This window comes from Lepidochelys kempii, chromosome 14 (assembly GCF_965140265.1).
Source record: "Lepidochelys kempii isolate rLepKem1 chromosome 14, rLepKem1.hap2, whole genome shotgun sequence".
In the NCBI taxonomy this organism is placed as follows: domain Eukaryota; kingdom Metazoa; phylum Chordata; order Testudines; family Cheloniidae; genus Lepidochelys; species Lepidochelys kempii.
Window position 1 is genome coordinate 24,994,736 of NC_133269.1, and position 19,514 is coordinate 25,014,249.

At 47.1% G+C, this 19,514-nt stretch overlaps 1 protein-coding gene across 1 annotated transcript in view; it reads left to right on the plus strand.

The window, feature by feature from the left end:
• The window catches only part of SHISA6 (shisa family member 6), a 392,736-nt gene that overhangs the window by 74,565 nt on the left and 298,657 nt on the right, over nt 1-19,514 (plus strand). The window contains exon 3 of the mRNA XM_073310637.1: nt 3,634-3,729. Coding sequence (XP_073166738.1) covers nt 3,634-3,729 — 96 coding nt within the window. The remainder of the gene's footprint in view (nt 1-3,633; nt 3,730-19,514) is intronic.

Below are 19,514 nucleotides of genomic sequence, written 5' to 3' on the forward strand. Positions count from 1 at the left end.
CACGCATGGGCAGGCTGATGAGTGGGGAGCTGGAGGGGAGGGCAGTTTGACAAGCAAAGATTCACTCCTTCCCAGCAGCGGGAACAGGAAGTGACCACACACAGGACAGCTGGGATATGAACCCAGGAGACACCATGGCTCAAGGCTCAAAAACCTAAGAACTCCTTAGACCAGGGATTCTCACAACCAATTTTTTGGTGGCCACAGTGTATGGCCAGCAACTCTTGCTGGTGGCTGCTCTGACAAATTTTCCTAAAATACTTAATTAATTTTAGGAAAAACAAACAAATGTGCACATAGAGATGTCCAAATCATTGTAATTTATTTATGTAAGACTCAATAATAAAAATAATGTACAGTTGTAATTGGGGCCCCTGGCCCCCGCTGCCTCCCCCCATCCCCAGGACCTCCCCCCACAGCACTGGGCTCCCCAGCTCCACCCAGGCCCTGCTAATCCCTGCCAGTGACCCAGGCAGCCTCACACCCCAGGCTCATCCCGCTTCTTGCCTCTTGACCACAGCATCTGGAAAGGTCAGCCCTCCTGAAGCCCACCCCCAGAGTCCCGTGGCTGAAAAAGGGAGGGATGGAGGATCTGAAGCCTGACCCCAGAGTCCTGTGGTTGAAGACATGTGGGGGGTGCTGAGGTCTGCCCCTGGAGCTCCTGGGCACTGCAGAAAAATCCCCTGGTTGCCGCATTTGAGAAAGGCTGCCTTAGACCTACAGCTTATAGCAGAATATATGAAAAGTGAAAGAAAAGGGACAGACACCAACAGTAGGCAGGGATAGGGCGACCAGATATCCTGATGTTATAGGGACAGTCCTGATTTTGGGGGCTTTTTCTTATATAGGCACCTATTACCCCCCACCCCCGTCCGAATTTTTTACACTTGCTATCTGGTCACTGTAGGCAGGGAGGGCAGGCTGTCTGATTGTTAAAGCCAAAGATGAGGAACGTCTTGGCTTTGACAGGGGAGAAATTGCAGAAATCATAAAATTTACAGAGAAAAGGGCAAGAAGTCCCAGGGTCAGCCTGTGCTTAAAAAAAACACCAGACCTCTTTATTTTCCAATCAAGATTCCTTAACACAATTAAAAAACCCACCTTACTCTGTCACTCCAGACCACTGGAGCTGTGCAGACAGACACGTCGCAAACATTCCTGGAGGAGTCTTACCCAGTAATTGCCTGTTCATGGCGGCAAAACCATAGGAGAATCTCGGAATTGCATTTTGGTTTGAGAATATCATGGCTCTGGCAAAGATGAAGTCTTAATTCTGGGGGTGATGATTCCAGGCAGTGCTTCTCCATATTTCCAACCCCTTCTGATGCCAGCTGATGAGAGTGGTACCACACACTATGAAACCTGCTGGGTGACCGGGAGAGCTGGGAAAAATCCAGCATCTTCTTGAAGTATTTGGCATGAACATTTCTGCCCTCTTGCTGTGCCTAGCACATCAATGGAATGGCTACTTTTGTATTTCCAGTCATTGGATAATTCCTGCAATGGTGAGACACAAAATCAGGTTTTTTCAAAACTGGCCCCTTTGCATTTGGAAAAATACATGTCTGTAAACAAAAATTTTTTTTTTCAGAAAAGAAGCTATTTGTGAGTAGGTCACAAAATGTGAAATAAGCCAGGATTTTGCCTGGTTTTTCATTTCCCTGAGTATTTCACATACCTCTGCTTTCTCTACACACCACATCTGTACTTCCTTGAGCTCTTGGGCCTGCAGAGAAGGGATGGACTGGGAATGGCATTCAGTTTCAGTGTGAACCATTCCAATCAAGTGGTGATTATAAAAATGTCTGTGTGAATAATAGCTGCTATGATTGTCCCGCTAGCTCTCCTCTAGGCACTTTTGAAAGTGAGAGCTCATATATCAGTAATTTTACATTGGGAGGCCATGAGAAATGACAAGAAGTGAGTGGGAATAAAGGAATACATAAAATAGACACATCATCCCGTAATGTATCTGTAAAAAGAAATAACTACTGGCATTTGAACTGTCCTGAGACAGGCTGCTCTTGAGGAAACATGATTTCTGTTCAAATGATGTTGTTTTGTTATCATGGGAAACTCTCAGTTTAACTCGTATGTTGCACCAAAGAGGGGGTGGCAAGGGTTAGAGAACAAACTAGCAAACAATCTTTTAATCTTCCAGTCAGTCTGTACTATTTCATACTCTTTCACTGCCTGATCTCTGACTCAAGCAGTTGCTCAGAGGCGATGTATAAATCACAGCCATCAGTTAGATGTAATAGCATATGTGCATATTTCTTTTTTATCCCTATTTACATGAAAAAAATATCTGCCTGTCTTAGGCACGGATAGCGTGTCAGTCATTGTTGTAGCTAGACTCCAAGGCATCACGAAAATGCAGACAAAAAAGAAAACTGCTGTGCCCCGCTGAACCATGCTTCCCTCTCCTCCCACTGGCTCCAGTCTCATTTGCGACTCTGTTCAAGAAGAGGAACAGAAGAATTAAAAACATGGAAAAGGGAGGCGTTCACAAGCAGCTGATTTTGCTCTTGTGTCAGAGTGACACATAGTCTCGGGGAGGCACAGGCAGAATCTCTGGGTATTAAAGAGGCAGCCAATGTCAGGGGTGTGCTTTTTCCTGTGTGTTAACTGTCACAACTGGGTGGCAGCACCAAGGAAGTGCTTTTCAGCCAGCAAAAGCAGTAAGAAGGAGTCTGGGGACCCCCTCCTCCAATGTCCAATGTCATTGTCTCAGCTAGAACAAGTCAAAGCTAAGAAGCAGGTTCTCCAGCCACATCTCTAATAGGGACAGGGAAACCCATTTGGATAGCATAGGGAGACATCTACAGTTTCCTCATGAACTCTAACTAAACTCAGAGTAATTCTGAGGCTATGTCTACTCTTAAAACACTACAATGGCACAGCTGCAGTTGCTTTAGCACTTCAGTGCAGATACTTACTGCAGTGTCGGGAGGCATTCCCCCATCACTGTAGATAAGCCACCTCCCTGAAAGGCAGTAACTAGGTTGGTGGAAGAATTTTACCATTGACCTAACACTGTCTACACCAGGGGTTAGGTCAGGCTGGATATTTCACATCCTGGAGAGACATAGCTATACCAATGTCACTTTTCAGTGAGACAAGCCTGGAAGCTCAAAATATTTGAGACCAGAAGCAGAAGCACTGATACACATCAGGAATGGTGTATTTAGGGTTCCCCCAGCCTAGATGGCATCGGGAAGAATCAGAGCTGTTTCTCACAAGATTTCCAGCCCAGTTTCTCAGTCTCAAAGGTCTGGATAGTTTTGCTCACTTTGGGATACTCGTCCCAATGCTGCTGAATCTTTCATCTAAAGATGGGCCTAATTCCTAAAGTGTGGGGTGTTTGAGTCCATGGTTTTGGTATTTGAACCTATTTTGGTATCAGTTAAGTGTTTGTAACCCCTGGCAGCTCCTCTGCAATTCACACTCTATTTGTGTTGTGTTTAGATATTCCTGCTCTCTGAACTCTCTATGCCTCTCACGTCCTCGCTTGCTTTTTATTGTCTCACTATATGACGGGGCTTTGGCTCTCATTGACTTGGGGCTAATGTGGATGCATAGTGTAATGGATATGTTGAGTAATGCCTTGCTTGTTGTCATTTGCCTTGGCAGGTCACTATGGGAAGGATATTTATCGAAGTGGAGGGCCAGATCTCCACAATTTCATCTCCTCCGGGTTTGTCACGTTAGGAAGAGGACACGTGAAGGGTACAGTGGAAACAATTTTTTGTTAAATAAAAAGATTGTTTTAAATAAAAAGCTATAATTCAGAAGCTGGGTTCTAAGTGATAGGAGACAACAGTTCTGGACTGCAGTCAGTAGATTTATTCTAGTACATCTTGTTGCAGGTTAAATATTGTGCCGCTGGCAGAGTCTCTTACACCGTAGTGAGGGAGAGAGGGAGAGTGCAGAATTAGGGAATACAGACACCACTCTGAGTTTGCAATCTGACAACTTGTATTGCTTTGTGTTTTCTGGGAGCATAGATGCAAACTGACCCTCTTGCTGCTGCTTTTATCTTGGGAACAGAAAGGTCTGTAATGCCACCCAAGGGGGTAGGTGGCCCCATTTCAAGAATGGGGATTTTTGTTTATTCAACTGATTTCCAGGTTTGGGGATTTGTTTTTGTTGTTGTTGGTTTTTTTGGTTTGGTATTACAAATATTTTATAAAATGATTTCTCACAGGTCCACGTACATATATTTTGTGTTCACATAATCTGTGATATACTGTACAAACATGAAAACACCTAAATATACATATTGTGTGTTGTGTATGTTCTGTGTATATGTACTGTACATACAATCTATGTTGAAAGATAGCTGTAGCTATATTAGATAAGCAAACATATAATCCTGTTTAGGAGTTATGGTGATAACAAATCTGCAGGAGCTGGTGTTGAGTAACTTGTCACCAGAACCCCTAGATGACTTTTCCTTTTATAACATTGTTGCATATGTGGGGGGTTTCTATAGTAGATGGTGCAAATGTCTGTTTGAACCAGTTTTGTGTTTACATTCCATATTCTAGCAAAGTCACATTAGTACATGGACAGTGGATCATATAGCTGGGAGAGCAAGGGTGTGCCACGTCCATACTAATCTGATTTTGTTCCTTGCTGTCTTATGAGACTGTTGTACATTTATATAGACACAATGTATGTGGAGATGCTTATACAGAGCCAATGTACTATGTGTGGAGCTGTGTCCATGTGCCCGCCTGGTTGAACATGCATCCATTGTTGTTTCGGTGGATGACCACCATTAAAAGAGTTTTATTTTTCATACATTTGCTGCACTTTTTAAAATTCTCCATGAGTGTCATCCAAAGCGGTGTCAGTCCTGTAGAACTTTCAGAGAAGAAACAAATATCTGTATATTGTCTGTGTATGTCTGTGTGTATTTAAATAAAGTTTATTGAGGCTGAGGCAGCACCCATGGGACATGTAATGCACTTCCATCCTGGGCAGAGCACTGGCGAGGAGGAAGCAGAGGGACACACCACTAACCTTCCAGGGGGCAGGGGGCTAAAAAGGGGCAAGGAAGGACATGTGGATGGTGGGACACATGAGGCCTCCCTCAGAAATGGGGGTTTATTGTTATTTCATATCCAGCAGGGCCTGAGCTCACACTGAGCATGATGGGATACGTGTTTAAGCTGAGATGATGAGCATGGGGAGTGCACCCAGGCTGGGGTGCAGAGCACGGAGTGGTGTGTCCAGAGCACATGGGACTAACTGCTGGAATCCCCTGGGCAGGGCCTGGCAACATGCTCCTCCCTCTCAGATATTTTAGTTGATCTTTAATCAATTTACTGTACAATATTGTTCAGTTACTTCTATGTTTAAAATAAAATCTACCTTCCTTCCTTAACTGAAGAGGCTCAGGGGGGTCTATTCTTCCTTAGATGTGCAGATAGATGATTTATACACATCTGCTGTTGGCTTTCCTGCGAGTTCCACACAATACATTCCCCATCAATAAGAAGATGGGAGAATAGATAATCTATATGTAAACTATAACTGATAGTCGTGAAGATAGAAACATACTTTTCAAAGTGGACAAGTGACTTTTGTTGCTTGAAGAAAATTGCCTGCCTTAGTTGTGTATGAAGTCAATCATTTCAGTGTTCTCTATCGGTTTGCCTTGGCCTTTGGAATTCATTTTAAACTGTCTACAGGTTTATATCACATTTAAATGGTATTTCAGTGTGGTTAACTTTTAAGGGCAAATTTTTTAAGTTTACACAACACTGATGTGTCTGAAAAGTGAATGTACTGATTGCACATGCAAACTGCCATATTTGCTTGTATAAATCAATAAGTGGGCACATAAATGTCTGTGTGTGACATTATCTATTTGCAGCCATAACTGTCTGTCTGTGCTCTGAATACAGGATTTTTTGGATGCAACAGGTAGGTGTGACTTAGGAGCATTTTCAGTGGTACTTGTGCTCAAGTCACTTAGGAGCTTTTGAAAATCCTTCCCGGCATGTCTATTGCACTCTTGTTTGAAAATTTCCTGTTGGCTCTAATTGTCAGAATAATTGTACTTGTAGGCAAAAGAGACTATGTCCCAGCAAGCATAGTGTAGCTTTGAGAGATTTGCTTCCAAATTTGAAAGGGTCCAATACAATTCTTCTTTGTAGAAATACAGCTTCATGTTGAGGCTTCATCATGGGTGACTTCCAGTGTGTGAGGTGACTGCACTACCTCACCCTCTATTAACCCGACAGCTTTGTCCTGCCCCATTTATTATGGTATCATGAAAGTAGCTTCTGTCTCTGGTTTGAACGGAGCCTCAGAAAGTGCATCTTAATATTTCTTTGTACTAGAAGACACATTTTCTATGTTTTCTCAACTGTCTCCTGTGCTATGGCAGCACTCCAAGAGCTGAATAATATTTTAGAATTAGGCTATTTTGGGAAGGAGATGGGGATGTGAGACATGGCAGAGCACCATGGATACCACATCAGTGAATTCAAGTGCCTGACATTCACAAGTTCCTGGGAGATTGTGATTTATGATTCTTGTATGACACTCCACTGGGTGATGCATCACTGCTTGTCACTAAAGTCTATAAAATCACTATACAATGTATTCTCCAAACCAGGAGAAAGGCCTCTACTCTCAGTCAAGTGCAAAAGATCGGGGGACACATCCAAAGTTTTCAAACCATAGAACTTTGTGTTGGTGAGGTATAGTCTCTTCTTTGATCTCCCTCCTCAATCTGTCAACTACCCAATGAAACAAAGAAAGGGTCACTGAGTACTAGAACTTATAAGATCTCAACTAATGTATTATACAAATGTTCTTTTACTTACATTTTCTCTCTTGAATTGTGAGCTCTGTGGTTTTGATTGTACCAGATAATAGCTGCTTGAGGATATCCCAATTCCCAGGACAGATTCCATTCATCCTGCTCTGCTGAGGTATGGCAGGTCTTTGCTTTACCGGATGTGTTGAACCATGGGTAGACAAAGTATGGACTGATAACCTTAGAGAAGTAGCCCTGCAAACGTTTCACACCCTGAAAAGTAGCCCTGCAAACCTGGCAATGTGGGTTCCAATATTCACTGATTCTTAATGATGCCAAATCAGATATTCTCAGTTTGCAGGTAAAAGCGTATTATTGCCAACTCCCAGCCCCACAAACTTAGCCTGGGCTCTGAGTCAGACAGGCTTTTCTCATCTCACCCTCATTGCCTACAATAAAGATTCTGCACCCCAAATTATAACCTCAGTTTACACCAGAGCAATACCTTTGTCCCCTTTGGAACCTGTGTACCTGTGTAGTTTTAAGTGGGTTTGTGCAGGTGTCACTGGTTACATCATCTGAAGACACTAGGACATCACAGGGATAGCTGATGAAATTTGACCTCCAGAACATCTGTTACTAGGGATGATGAGAAATAAAGAACCCAGCTTGCCTCTCAGATCCCAGAATGAGTTTGTGGGGCTGATACAGTTAAACTAATCACAACAGATCTGGGAGCAATGAGACACAATGGATATGGAGTCCTACAATGACATTATTACAGAGTCACTTTTTAGGGTAGAAGTGTACTTTTACTGGAGTTTTCTTTGATCTTGTCAGTTCAAGCCAGACCCTCAATGGGACACGTCTGGTACAAAATCAGAAAATCACACCCAGACATGTATTTTACAAACCTGGATGACTCAGCTGTCCCCACACAAAAACTCTGCCCCAGGCTATTTCCAGTAATTCTGCAGACATCTCTAACTCCTCTTACAGATCCTACAAAAGTGGGCTCTTCCAGAAATCACTGTGCGAAACATTTTGCTCTGGTTTGGGGTGGTTGTAGATCACTAATGTTACAAGCTTTGTAGCTCAACACTGGCTGAGTCTATGCAAGCCATTTTTCTGCAAGTCTTCCACCTTCACACTGGCACCAGGGCCAGCTCCGCACCAGAGGCAATGGATGGGAGTGCTAATGCATAACCCCATGAACCTACGCAGCGCTGGTCTGGATGACGTGATTGTAAAACTCCTGGCAGCCTGCCTGCAATAGTTCACGTGGTGCCGCACCAGTGGCTGTGCAATGGTGGAATATTTGAAGAGTACTGGTGCAGACAAGGTCAGTATGGTATCTGAGCACCTTACTATGCTTCAGGTCTCAATATGGCATACCAAACAATACTCTGCTGTTACCTGCATGCACCCAGTGGTACCGGCTGGTAGCCCTATATCCCACATTTGCCCTGTGGTACCGGCTGGTTGCCTCTATCCCACATTTGCCCGGTGGTACCAGATGGTTGGCTCTATCCCACATTTGCGCGGTGGTACCAGATGGTTGTCTTTATCCCAGACGGTCCCTGTTGTACTGGCAGGTGGCCTCTATCTCAGATTCCCCCTGTAGTACTGGTCAGTGGCCTCTGTTTCCTATTCTCACTGTGGTTCTGGCTGGTGGCCCCTTGTTGAGGGTTCCCCCTGTGGTTCTGGCTGGTGGTCCATTGTTGTGGGTTCCCCCTGTGGTTCTGGCTGGTGGCCCACTGGACTGAGGACTTCTTGTCTCACACCCAAGACTATTGATTTATTCCTTTAGCTGGTAATTTCTGAACTGACCGCTGGCCATTTCTGTACTCTGTATCTGCAATCAAAATAAATCCCTTCCATCAGTGGAAAGGTATTTTGCTCCAACGTGCTCCAGGGCTTACCTTTGGCACCCCCAGCCTCAGCACAACATGGATACAAAACATCAAACTGAACACCTCTGAGCTGGAGGTTACCGACCCTCCTATTCTATCGTTTCATAAGTAATCTGTGTGTGCAGCATGCCTGAGACTCCTCAAACAGGGAGGCAAATAACTCATATGCTGCCAGTTAAATGTGACTGAGGATGACTCTGGAAAGGTCAGTTTTCCATGAAAACATCCAGAATGCACTATGAATAGGTTATGCAAAAAATTGCAGTTTAGGTATGTCAAGTCCCTGTGCTCATTAAACACTTGTTAGATCAAATCAATGGTGGGATGTCAAACAGCAGCCAGCTGCATCCCAATGAATCATTTTATTTCCATCCTGGATAATAACTAATCACTTTGATGGGATCTTGCCGTTTGAGCACTGAAGATCGCTTGCATTTTGATTCCAGATTAATTTGAACCATTGCGTAGCTGCCACTAATTGTATTGACTTCGAAATGGGCTCATTAGGATGTTGAAACCCCTCCACAGTGTCGTAGAAAGATTTCATGTATACAACAGGGCATTTCAACACACTCCCTGAATTATTTAACCAACTTCAGACGTGACAAACTATTTATCAGCAAAGTCTGGACAGCGTCTCCGCTTTAGCCCTGTGAATGGCCCGGTGGGAGGCGAGCCGGAGGGGAATGTCTGTCTCAGAGGCAGTCACAGGTCAGGAGCTGGCATTGACACCACAAGACTGCCTGAAGCATCGGTGCAGCCTGCCGTTGCCAGCAGATCGCTGTAGGCACTGAAGGAGGTGAATGTGTAAGTAAGGAAATATATCCATATGGAACAGCCTTTGGCCAGGGGCTTTGGCAGCAAAATAGGCTGGTTTCAGGTATCCTGATCTTCTCCCCTGGGTTACCCAGGAGGGGTGCTTCCCAATTACATAACAAAATGTGTCCCTAGCCACCGTCTAGATAGATTTCAAAAGACCCTGGCCTTCCAAACTGATGCTTCCCACCTCAGCAAGTGATGGGCAGAGGGGCAAAGGGGTTTGTAAAGCCTGAGGAGACCCTCTCTGACTTCACTGAATAAACAACAGAGAAATGAGCAGTGGTGGTAACCAGGAACAATAGGCAGTGGGGCGCATGGGGCGAAGCAGGACCCAGTGAAACATACATAGAGCCGTGTGCCCTCAGTCACTGACCAGAGTCTGCTCCCTGTAACAAGGGAAAATGTCATCCTCAGGCGGCACTGGTGATGCATGTGATGAGACACAGCCTTCAAGGAGCCCTTCACCATGCCCTGTTGGCTGCCCCCTAGCTAGGCCTAATTATGAGCAAAGGGTGCCCCTCCGGACACAGATGGGATTTGGGGGATCAGCAACAGGGACTGGGGGACAACTGCACAAACTGGCTCATCGCTTTTTCCTCAGCCAAGCAACAGTTAACAACCTGCTCTTGTGCTGGAGCTGCCGACTGTAGCTCCAAGTACAAACTGCGAGTCACACACTGGGTTTGCACATATCCGTACATGGCCGTGTGGCATGGAGCTTTTCCAGTTCCTGTTTGGGACGGGTGCATTACCCATGGGTGAGTTCTGCAGCTTATCCCTGACGAGTGCTGGTAAAGCCATTGCACCACCCCGCTGCACCAGGTATCGTGTGGATGTCACCAAAACAGATTTAGGTCCAACGCAGTTTAGCACTTGATTTAGTTGGGGTTGGTCCTGCTTTGAGCAGGGGGTTGGACTAGATGACCTCCTGAGGTTTCTTCGAGCCCTAATCTTAGAATCATAGAATCATAGAATATCAGGGTTGGAAGGGACCCCAGAAGGTCATCTAGTCCAACCCCCTGCTCAAAGCAGGACCAATTCCCAGTTAAATCATCCCAGCCAGGGCTTTGTCAAGCCTGACCTTAAAAACCTCTAAGGAAGGAGATTCTACCACCTCCCTAGGTAACGCATTCCAGTGTTTCACCACCCTCTTAGTGAAAAAGTTTTTCCTAATATCCAATCTAAACCTCCCCCACTGCAACTTGAGACCATTACTCCTCGTTCTGTCATCTGCTACCATTGAGAACAGTCTAGAGCCATCCTCTTTGGAACCCCCTTTCAGGTAGTTGAAAGCAGCTATCAAATCCCCCCTCATTCTTCTCTTCTGCAGGCTAAACAATCCCAGCTCCCTCAGCCTCTCCTCATAAGTCATGTGTTCCAGTCCCCTAATCATTTTTGTTGCCCTTCGCTGGACTCTCTCCAATTTATCCACATCCTTCTTGTAGTGTGGGGCCCAAAACTGGACACAGTACTCCAGATGAGGCCTCACCAATGTCGAATAGAGGGGAACGATCACGTCCCTCGATCTGCTCGCTATGCCCCTACTTATACATCCCAAAATGCCATTGGCCTTCTTGGCAACAAGGGCACACTGCTGACTCATATCCAGCTTCTCGTCCACTGTCACCCCTAGGTCCTTTTCCGCAGAACTGCTGCCTAGCCATTCGGTCCCTAGTCTGTAGCTGTGCATTGGGTTCTTCCATCCCAAGTGCAGGACCCTGCACTTATCCTTATTGAACCTCATCAGATTTCTTTTGGCCCAATCCTCCAATTTGGCCAATCTTCTAGGATTCTGAGTAGGCGTTTTTGGAATGAAGCACACACGTGTCTGAGTGTGTGAGCACCTGTGTGTGTGCAGTTGTGTGTGTGTGCCGGTGTATGTGCAAGCACCCATGTGGGGAACTGGTATTACCTTCCCTTCCTCCCAAGACAACCTTACATGGCTATCAGATGAACGGCTGTTTTAACAGACAGCAACATAGGAGGTTGAGGGAGGTCTCTGCTATGAATGGGACAATCTGTAACCCTAGCTCTGAAGCTAGACCTTATGCGGGGCTGATCACCCTTGGTTTTAATGTGGGCTGGTGGAGTGGCACTGTCCGGCGGGAAAGTGGATCAAGCCACTCCCTGGGCCCCGAGGATGCCTTCAGGGCTTGGAGGCAGGAAGGGCAGCAGCCCTACCAGGCACAGCCCCAAAGACAGAGGATATCTGCCACCTGCAGCCCCTCTCCATTTCCAGTGCAGGAGTCACTCAGGAGATGGGAGTTGGGGAGAGGCTATCAGATTCCCTGAAGGCACCACTAGTAAGTAAGTGGCCAGATGTTGGTGGGGAGAGAGGGAGGGCTGTAGAGGTCTGCTGACTTCTCTGCTGCAGGACCTTCTGCTCACAGACCTCGCTGCTGCTCCTCCTCCTCAGCCTGCCTCTGATAGACACCCTGTGCAGGCTGAGCCCCCTGGGTCCTACAGGGTGTGGGGTGGAGAAGCTGGGGTGGAGAAGCTGGGTAATTTGCAGGAACTTCCAGCCCAGCCTGTTTTTCTGAACTGATCTCTCTGCAGAGCCGTCACCTTTCTGGTTCACCTGCAGGCTCCTCAGTACTGCTCCAGGCCCCTGGGGAGCGATAGTGGGAGGGGTTTGATTTGGTTCGATAGGAAAGTGCTGAAGAGGGGATACTGAGAGAAGGAGGAACTGTTAGTGTCCTGGGGAGGGGTGATAGGTGCTAACGATGGTGCCAACGAGAGCAGGCTGGAGAATGGAATTTCCCTCTCATGGAAATCTCAAATTTGGGGGGCAAAAAATCCTCTTGAATCAGGACAAAAATCAAAATTGTGGGAGAAAAAATTCTGAATTTGTTTCCCAGGAGAACCAAGAGCGAATTTTTCAGCTTGCTTCTGGTGGGGCGAGTCCTTGAGTGGCTGCTTCCTTGTGCTGTCTGACTGCAGAGAGTGGGAAGTCCACAGAGCCAGCTGCCATAGGAGCCAGGGGAGCCCAAGCTGGAAGGCACTCTGACCTGGGTACTTGCACCAACAGGGGTGGAGCTAAGGTAACAGGCTGCACTCGTACATTCAGCCAGCTCCATGGTCACCTCCCCTGGGGTTAGAGATCCAGGGTTCTCTGCAAGGGGAAGGACGATGGGCATGTGGCTGCTTTTCAGTGTAGATCCTCTATAGATGTTCTTCCAGTCTGTTGGTCTAGACACCTCTAGCACCTTCCTGGGCATCCTGTGTGAGCACCCCGTGCTCCATAACAGTGAGGTAAATGAGCAGTGTGAAAATCCAGCCTGGCCTTTTACTTTTACATCCAGGAAGGTGAAACTAGGTAAAAATTCCTTTTGGTGATAGCAAATGTTCTCCTTCAGCTACGTGCTATGGCTGGCACCTCTGGGATATGCAGTGTAGACCTGACTGACTGCAAGGCCTGGAACAAAGAAGATGAAAACAGTGGGAATTTGAGCAGCAGCTGCCCAAGGTTCCTCTTTCAGCAGGAAGGAGTTCAGCTATGGATGCCCCCTGTAATAGGGGTTGTTGTGGGGCTGCAGAGAGTAAAGCCAGCAGGGTGAAGGGAGACTGCTGCTGAGTGTACACAGCCCCATTCCTTCTGCCACGAGTGCTGGAACAGGAAGTTGCTCCTGTCTCTCTCCCAACGCTTTGGAGTGGGCTGCTGCTGAGTAGCCTTCCCTGCCAGCTGTTTGCACAGTGCAGAGGCAGAGGGCGCGGAGACCAGTCAGTTAATGACCAGGACAGTAGAAATGCCAGAGTGTTGTGGCACAGAACGAGCCGTACAGCACTTACTGGGTCTGTCAGAGTGCTTGAGTACTGGGGGAGTATTCGATGCATGGTGGCTTTTGCTGGCGGTTATTTATGTTGCTCTCTAATGGCTGGTGTTTGAATTGTTAAAAGCAGAGCATCCTCTGCTGTGGGAGTCTGCTTCCCATGGCCAGGGGCCCACTAGACTCATGGCTCTTCCTACCACCCACAAGGGAGCCATAGCAGGAGATGCCTAGGAGACCCCACCTCTTCACCTCACAAGCAGAGTGAGCTATGGTGATCCATGCCATTGTCATGACAGCTCCCTTCAAGGGTGGGATTGTGAGGACCAATTGTCCAACATGCAGCAGCCCCAGCAACTCCACCTGCTGAGTGCAACAGATGGCTGGGAGCACAGCATACCACCAACCCGCACACTGCACGTGCCCCCAGCTCCTTCCATATCCACGCCAATGCTTTGGTGCTGATTTCTAAAGCCCCCAATAGACCAGGGCCTCAGTTTTGTAGGTGCCTTCAGAGATGCTGTAGTTACCTTCTCAGAGTAGAACTGAGATGAATCAGGGTCGTCCTTCGAAGCAGGCCCCCCTGTGCTGGGGGTTCTCTGCTGCTCGAGATCAGGCTGAGTTTGCATCTTGCTGCTATCCAGCCACAATGGAAGATATGTCACTTTGCACAGGCCTTCCCTCCATATTGACAGCTGCAGAACAGACAGCAGTACTTCTGCTCGAGGCAGACAATGGAGACCCATCCCGCTTAAAACGCCGCACAAAAGATGGAGTATGATGCTTTCAGATGGGAACAGTTCTCTTTGTAACTGTGCACACGACACGTGGCTATTATTGGGATGGGTGCAATGAAAGGTATGGATAGAAAGAACCTGGGGCTTGTCAGTAATTCCTGAAATATGCAGGAAACCAGATTCTGCAGCACAACTGGGATTCGAACCATGGGCCTGATCCCAAAGCCTCTGACATTGGGTTCAGCTGGCCTGGGACTGGTACCTGTGTTGAAAATGCATTTGTGCATTTCAGTAGCTGGCCATTCTCCCAGACCTGCCTACTCTTCTGTCTTGGTGGAACATGCAATGGGTTTTGCTTTCTTCAGGTATGTCCCTGCTCTGATCAGTGACTGTAAAATAGTAGGATTCCCTGGTCTTGTGTCTCAGTGGCTCTGTAATAAAAGTGCTTAATTTACAAGTAAAAAGGTGTTTTATCTAATGACCAGCCTTGAAATTGAACATGGGACCTGAGAGTCAAATTGGGTTCTCTGGCTGTGCATCATCACTATTAAAAAGTGCCATGATCCTAAGTGAGGTCTCTAGATGCTACTGTAATACAAATAATAATAAAGATTTTCCAATTGGAAATTTAGTTCAAATACTGCTGAGAATGCATGAGACGGAATAGACTCCAGCTCCCTCTCCCAAAGCTGGGTTGGCTCTGTGGGGCTAAGAGGAGCGAAAAACTTTAAAAAGGTTAGCCAGTAAAGTCAGCAGAGAGGACTCTGCATACACACAACAAGCGGATCTGCTAAATAAGAACGTCTCAGTTTTGCATAGTCACATTTCTAAGCAGATCTGTACTTTAAATGAGGCCATTTCTGTGCACACAACTCAGAAGCATCTCTTTGGAAATGAGTTGTTTCAGTAGTTTTATCTGAATTTTGTAAGGACATATTTGAGTAAATCTTATAACATCACATGTCTACAAAAGCTGCACATTTTAGTTTAAACTATTATTAGTCATTCTTGTTTATTGAAGATGTGCTCTGTGCTGTACAAAGCAGAGATACTAAGAGTTTACAAGCTATAAATCAATGGCATGTCACCTTTTGGGATACTGGCTAAATTTGGCTAAATTCTAGACACCCCAGCTCAAAAAGAGCAGAAATGGAAATGGGTTCAGAAGCAGGTGATGAGAATAATTAGGGGCCTGGATTAGGGACTTCATATGAAGTGAGATTGAAAAAAACTCCTTAGAGAGGTGTGACAAAGCTCTGTCCTTGCCTCCATGGGTCCCACGTTTCCTGGTGGATTTCGCTAGCCTCAGAGGCTCACTGTGACCCTCCACGTAACCCTTCTCTCTCTAGAGACAAGGGTCACAGTCTACTGAGCCATTTTCATCATAAGCCAGCAAGGGAGGTGAGGAGAAGTTATCCTTCCTTGCACAGTCTCTGTTGTCTCCCAGTCTCAGTGATTAATCAAGGGGCAAAGGTGGTGGGGGGGGGAGGAGGGGAGCCCAGGCCCACCCTCCACTCCGGGCTCCAGCCCAGGGACCCTAATAGTATCAGCTATGGTAGTTGACCTTTTAGAAACATAACATGTACTATTCCCTGGGCTACTTCCCCCACAGCAGCCCTCACTTCCTCAAGCTCCACGTCACCCTTACCTCAGGGCCTCCTTCCTTGTGCCTGATATGGTGTGTGCTACTCAGCCTCTCTAACAGCACAACTTCGTCCCACAGCTCCTGACATGCACACCCACCTGACTGGCTGGGAGGCTTTTAACTAGTTTCAGCCAGCCCCGATTGGCTTCAGGTGTCCCAATCAACCTAGCTTTCTCCCTGCCTTCTGGAAAGTTCTTAATTGGCCCCAGGTGTCTTAATTGACCTGGAGCAGCTTCCATTTCACTTAACCTGGTACCAGGGATTTGTTTAGCCTGGAGCTAATATATCTATCTCGCACTACTTTTCCATAGCCAGCTGGCCTTGCCCCGTCACAGAGGAAACAAAGAAGAAGGGACAAGATCAAAGTCTGTAAAATAATGAAGGGGATAGAAAGGCTAGACCAGCAATTCCTGTTCACTATCTCCTGTGACACCGGAACTAATGGACATTCAATTACATTAAAATTGGGAAATTTAAAATTGAGCAAAGGAAATACTTTTCAATGCAATGTACAAATTATTCTGTGGAACTCTCTGCCACAAGAAATAACTGAGGTCAAAATTTAGTAGAATTTAAAAACAGATCGGACATTTATATGGGTAGCAAGATTATCCAGAGTGTTCATAGGAAATATTAAAATTAGAGCTTTTGAAGGGATAGAAACCTTCCTGCTTCAGGCATAAGCCAACCTCTAACTGTTTGGGAACTTACCTGGGGAGAAGTAATCCCATAACTTCCCACTGCAGGGTTTCTTCCTCTGAGGCAGCTGGTACTGGACAGGATACTGAACTAGATGGGCCCAATCTGGCCCCATCTGGCAACCTCTTTGTTGGAAGTAAAGGGAGAGTGATGTCACCCAGCCACTTCCACTGCAGAAAACATGAATTTGATCTACTAGTGGAGTCAGGGAAATTCTGCCTTACTGAAAGTGCTGCTTACTGTGTCAGACTGGAGGTGGGCACTCTGCAAGCTGGGGAGTGGGGGTGGGAGTCCAGCTCTTGGCATTTCCAGTTCCTAGCAAGTCCACCCCTCAGGACTGACGTCTGAGCTCTGGGAAGGCGCAGAAGGCTCGGTGGTTGGGTTGGTGAATTCAAGATCCTTCTGCTGTGCGTTAAAGTCCATGAATGTATCACAGTGGTTCTAAAGCCTGTTCATAGCTCAGCAGGCAGACGTGGGCCTGCCCAGCTTTGGAGACCCAGCCAGTTGTGTTCTGCCTCTCAGTAGCAGGCAGTATCTTCTGGACTTTCCCACTGGGGCGGAAAGAGAACACAAGCAAAACACAGCCCCAAAGGGACGGTTTTAGTCTTGTTACTGGGTTTATCAGATTCTCAGCTGTTACTGGGCTACAGTTAACCCCAGTGACTCCCCATTCAGCCTGCAGAGTGCCAAGAGAGGGCCTCAGGGATTGGAACTGCTGATTTATAACTCTGCCGTGACTTTGCAAGTCAAATTCCAGACACGCTTGAGCCCTGCAGGGAAGTGATAAACAGTGGGGCAGTCGGCAAGAGGATGGGCTGCAGGCTTTGTGCCCAGCTTCCGTCAGCACCCTGACAGGGCACGTCCACGCAGACTCATACTGGCCTCATGCTCTGCACAGTCTCTATCTCCTCTGCTCTGCCTATCAAGAGTTTAATCACTGCAAAGGCGAGGCCCCACTCCCTACTCACATCCTGCACGGGGGTGAAGCACCGTAAAGGAGGTGGGACATCTGTGTTCTATTGTGCTGCTCTTCCCAAAGCCAAACAGAGGCCCTGATACTTGGTCGTAGTTGGTAGGTGGGCAGATCTGTGCCCAGTGGCACATCCTGACACAGATCTTGTCATGTACAATCCGCTTATGGCCCATTGACTCCATATCTGCTTGCTGATACACCCTCTCCAGGCACAGCTGAGTGACACCTCTAGCCAAGCAGTATCAGTTCCAGCTTGTCTGTTGGTGTGGGATAGTAAAAGGCTGTGCAAAATAATCATACCTCTCTCCCTGCCCCCCAGGAATCTCTCCCACAATCCCTGTAGCTCCTCTCTCTCCAGGTACATGCGGGGCTGCGGCTGCTTCTGCTGCACTCTGAGACTGCTCTGATGTCATCCATTGACTGAGCTGCCTATTCCAGGGTGATGGTGTCAGATCCCCAGCAATGCTTTCCTCATCTCCTGCCCACAGGGGGAGCATTCCGAAGAGCAACAAGCCTGTTGTCTTATTTTGCAGGATCCCCAAGTAGCTGGCAGTCCATTGTAATTCTTCACTTGTGCGTGGCTGGGATGCAGTGTCTGACACTGCGTGAGGGGTGCAGACAGTGAGAGCCAGCAGAGCAAGGGAAGCCACCAGGATAGGGTGTCCTCAGCTTCGGTCATTTTATGGTTTTAGAAAAAAATGAGCATGTCTCGTGCGTTCCCTGCGAGATCTCTCTCTTCACCTCCCTCGTGCCATTCACCCTCATGCTCACTATGGAGCTTTCACCTGAATAACGGAGGGGAAATGCAATAGCTGAGGTGCTGCTGGTTTCTCTAGACAAATACTGATGGGCTGCTGACTTCTTTCTCTTTTGCAGATAAGATGGAAGCATCTTTAAATATTAACACTGAGTTACTGAAAAAGATGCTTAATCAAGAGTGGCAATAACACTGATAATTCTTTATCAGTTTATTCACTGTGTTACCCAATCATAGCTATTCTCCCAAAACTCCTCCCAGCAGGTGTGTGAATACTGTTACCCTCATTTTCCAGAGGGGGAAATGGAGATGGAGTGGGGAAATGGCCTGCCCCAGGCCTGAGACAGGATTAGAACTCAGGACTGACTGAGTTACAAGGACCTATATATAAAGACAGGTGGAAGCAGTAAAAACATGGGAATAGAATCAACAGAGAGCCTCAAAAGTAGAAAATGAAAAAGAGGGAGAGGAAAGAGAAGGAAGGAGGCAATTGTAAAAAGAGAATGAGGATGAAGAGAGCAATAGAAATAGGCAGGGGTGGGGTGGAGTGGAGTGGGGTGGGGGGCTGGGGACTGAGTGAAAAGGAAGGGGCAACAAGACCCAAAGGAGAAACAGTGAGTCAGCGTCTTTCCCTGGGGATGGATGCTTGCAGGTGCTCCCTCTAGAGAGACTGCAGCTGAAACCCCTCTTATCATAGAATCCTAGAATATCAGGGTTGGAAGGGACCTCAGGAGGTCATCTAGTCCAAGCCCCTGCCCAGAGCAGCACCAATCCCCAACTAAATCATCCCAGCCAGGGCTTTGTCAAGCCTGACCTTAAAAACGTCAAACGAAGGAGATTCCACCACCTCCTTAGGTTAAGCATTCCAGTGCTTCACCACTCTCCTAGTGAAAAAGTTTTTCCTAATATCCAATCTAAACCTCCCCCACTGCAACTTGAGACCATTGCTCCTTGTTCTGTCACACGCTTCTAGCTCCTGCCTATGGGAAGCAGTCCTTGTGGAGCTGAGATATGCCTGCAGAAGAGTTTTGTTTCAGATACTTGAACAAATCAGAAGGGACCAGGCCTGTGAGGTTAATGGTGCCCCGCAGGGAATCCCCACAGGCTGTTTCTCAGTCAGCAGGGCTGGCTGTGGCTCTAGGTGGTAAAAACCCACCCAGGAGTTATATATGCTTACCTGGCCGTGGCTTTTCTATCAGATCCATGCAGAGGTGGCTACAGAAATAGCACAGTGTGAGAAGCTACTTCACAGTCTGCCGGTCTCCAGGCTATTAGCAACTCGGCCATGAGTTTCCTTCCTCCTCAGTCTGGAGAGTGGAGTGGGACTCAGAACTTCCTACCTTCTCTGGCTCTACTGCTGGCAGGGAGAGAGGCCTCAGGGGCGCTGCCCACACCAAAGCACTGCACCGGGAGGAAGGCACTTGTGTTG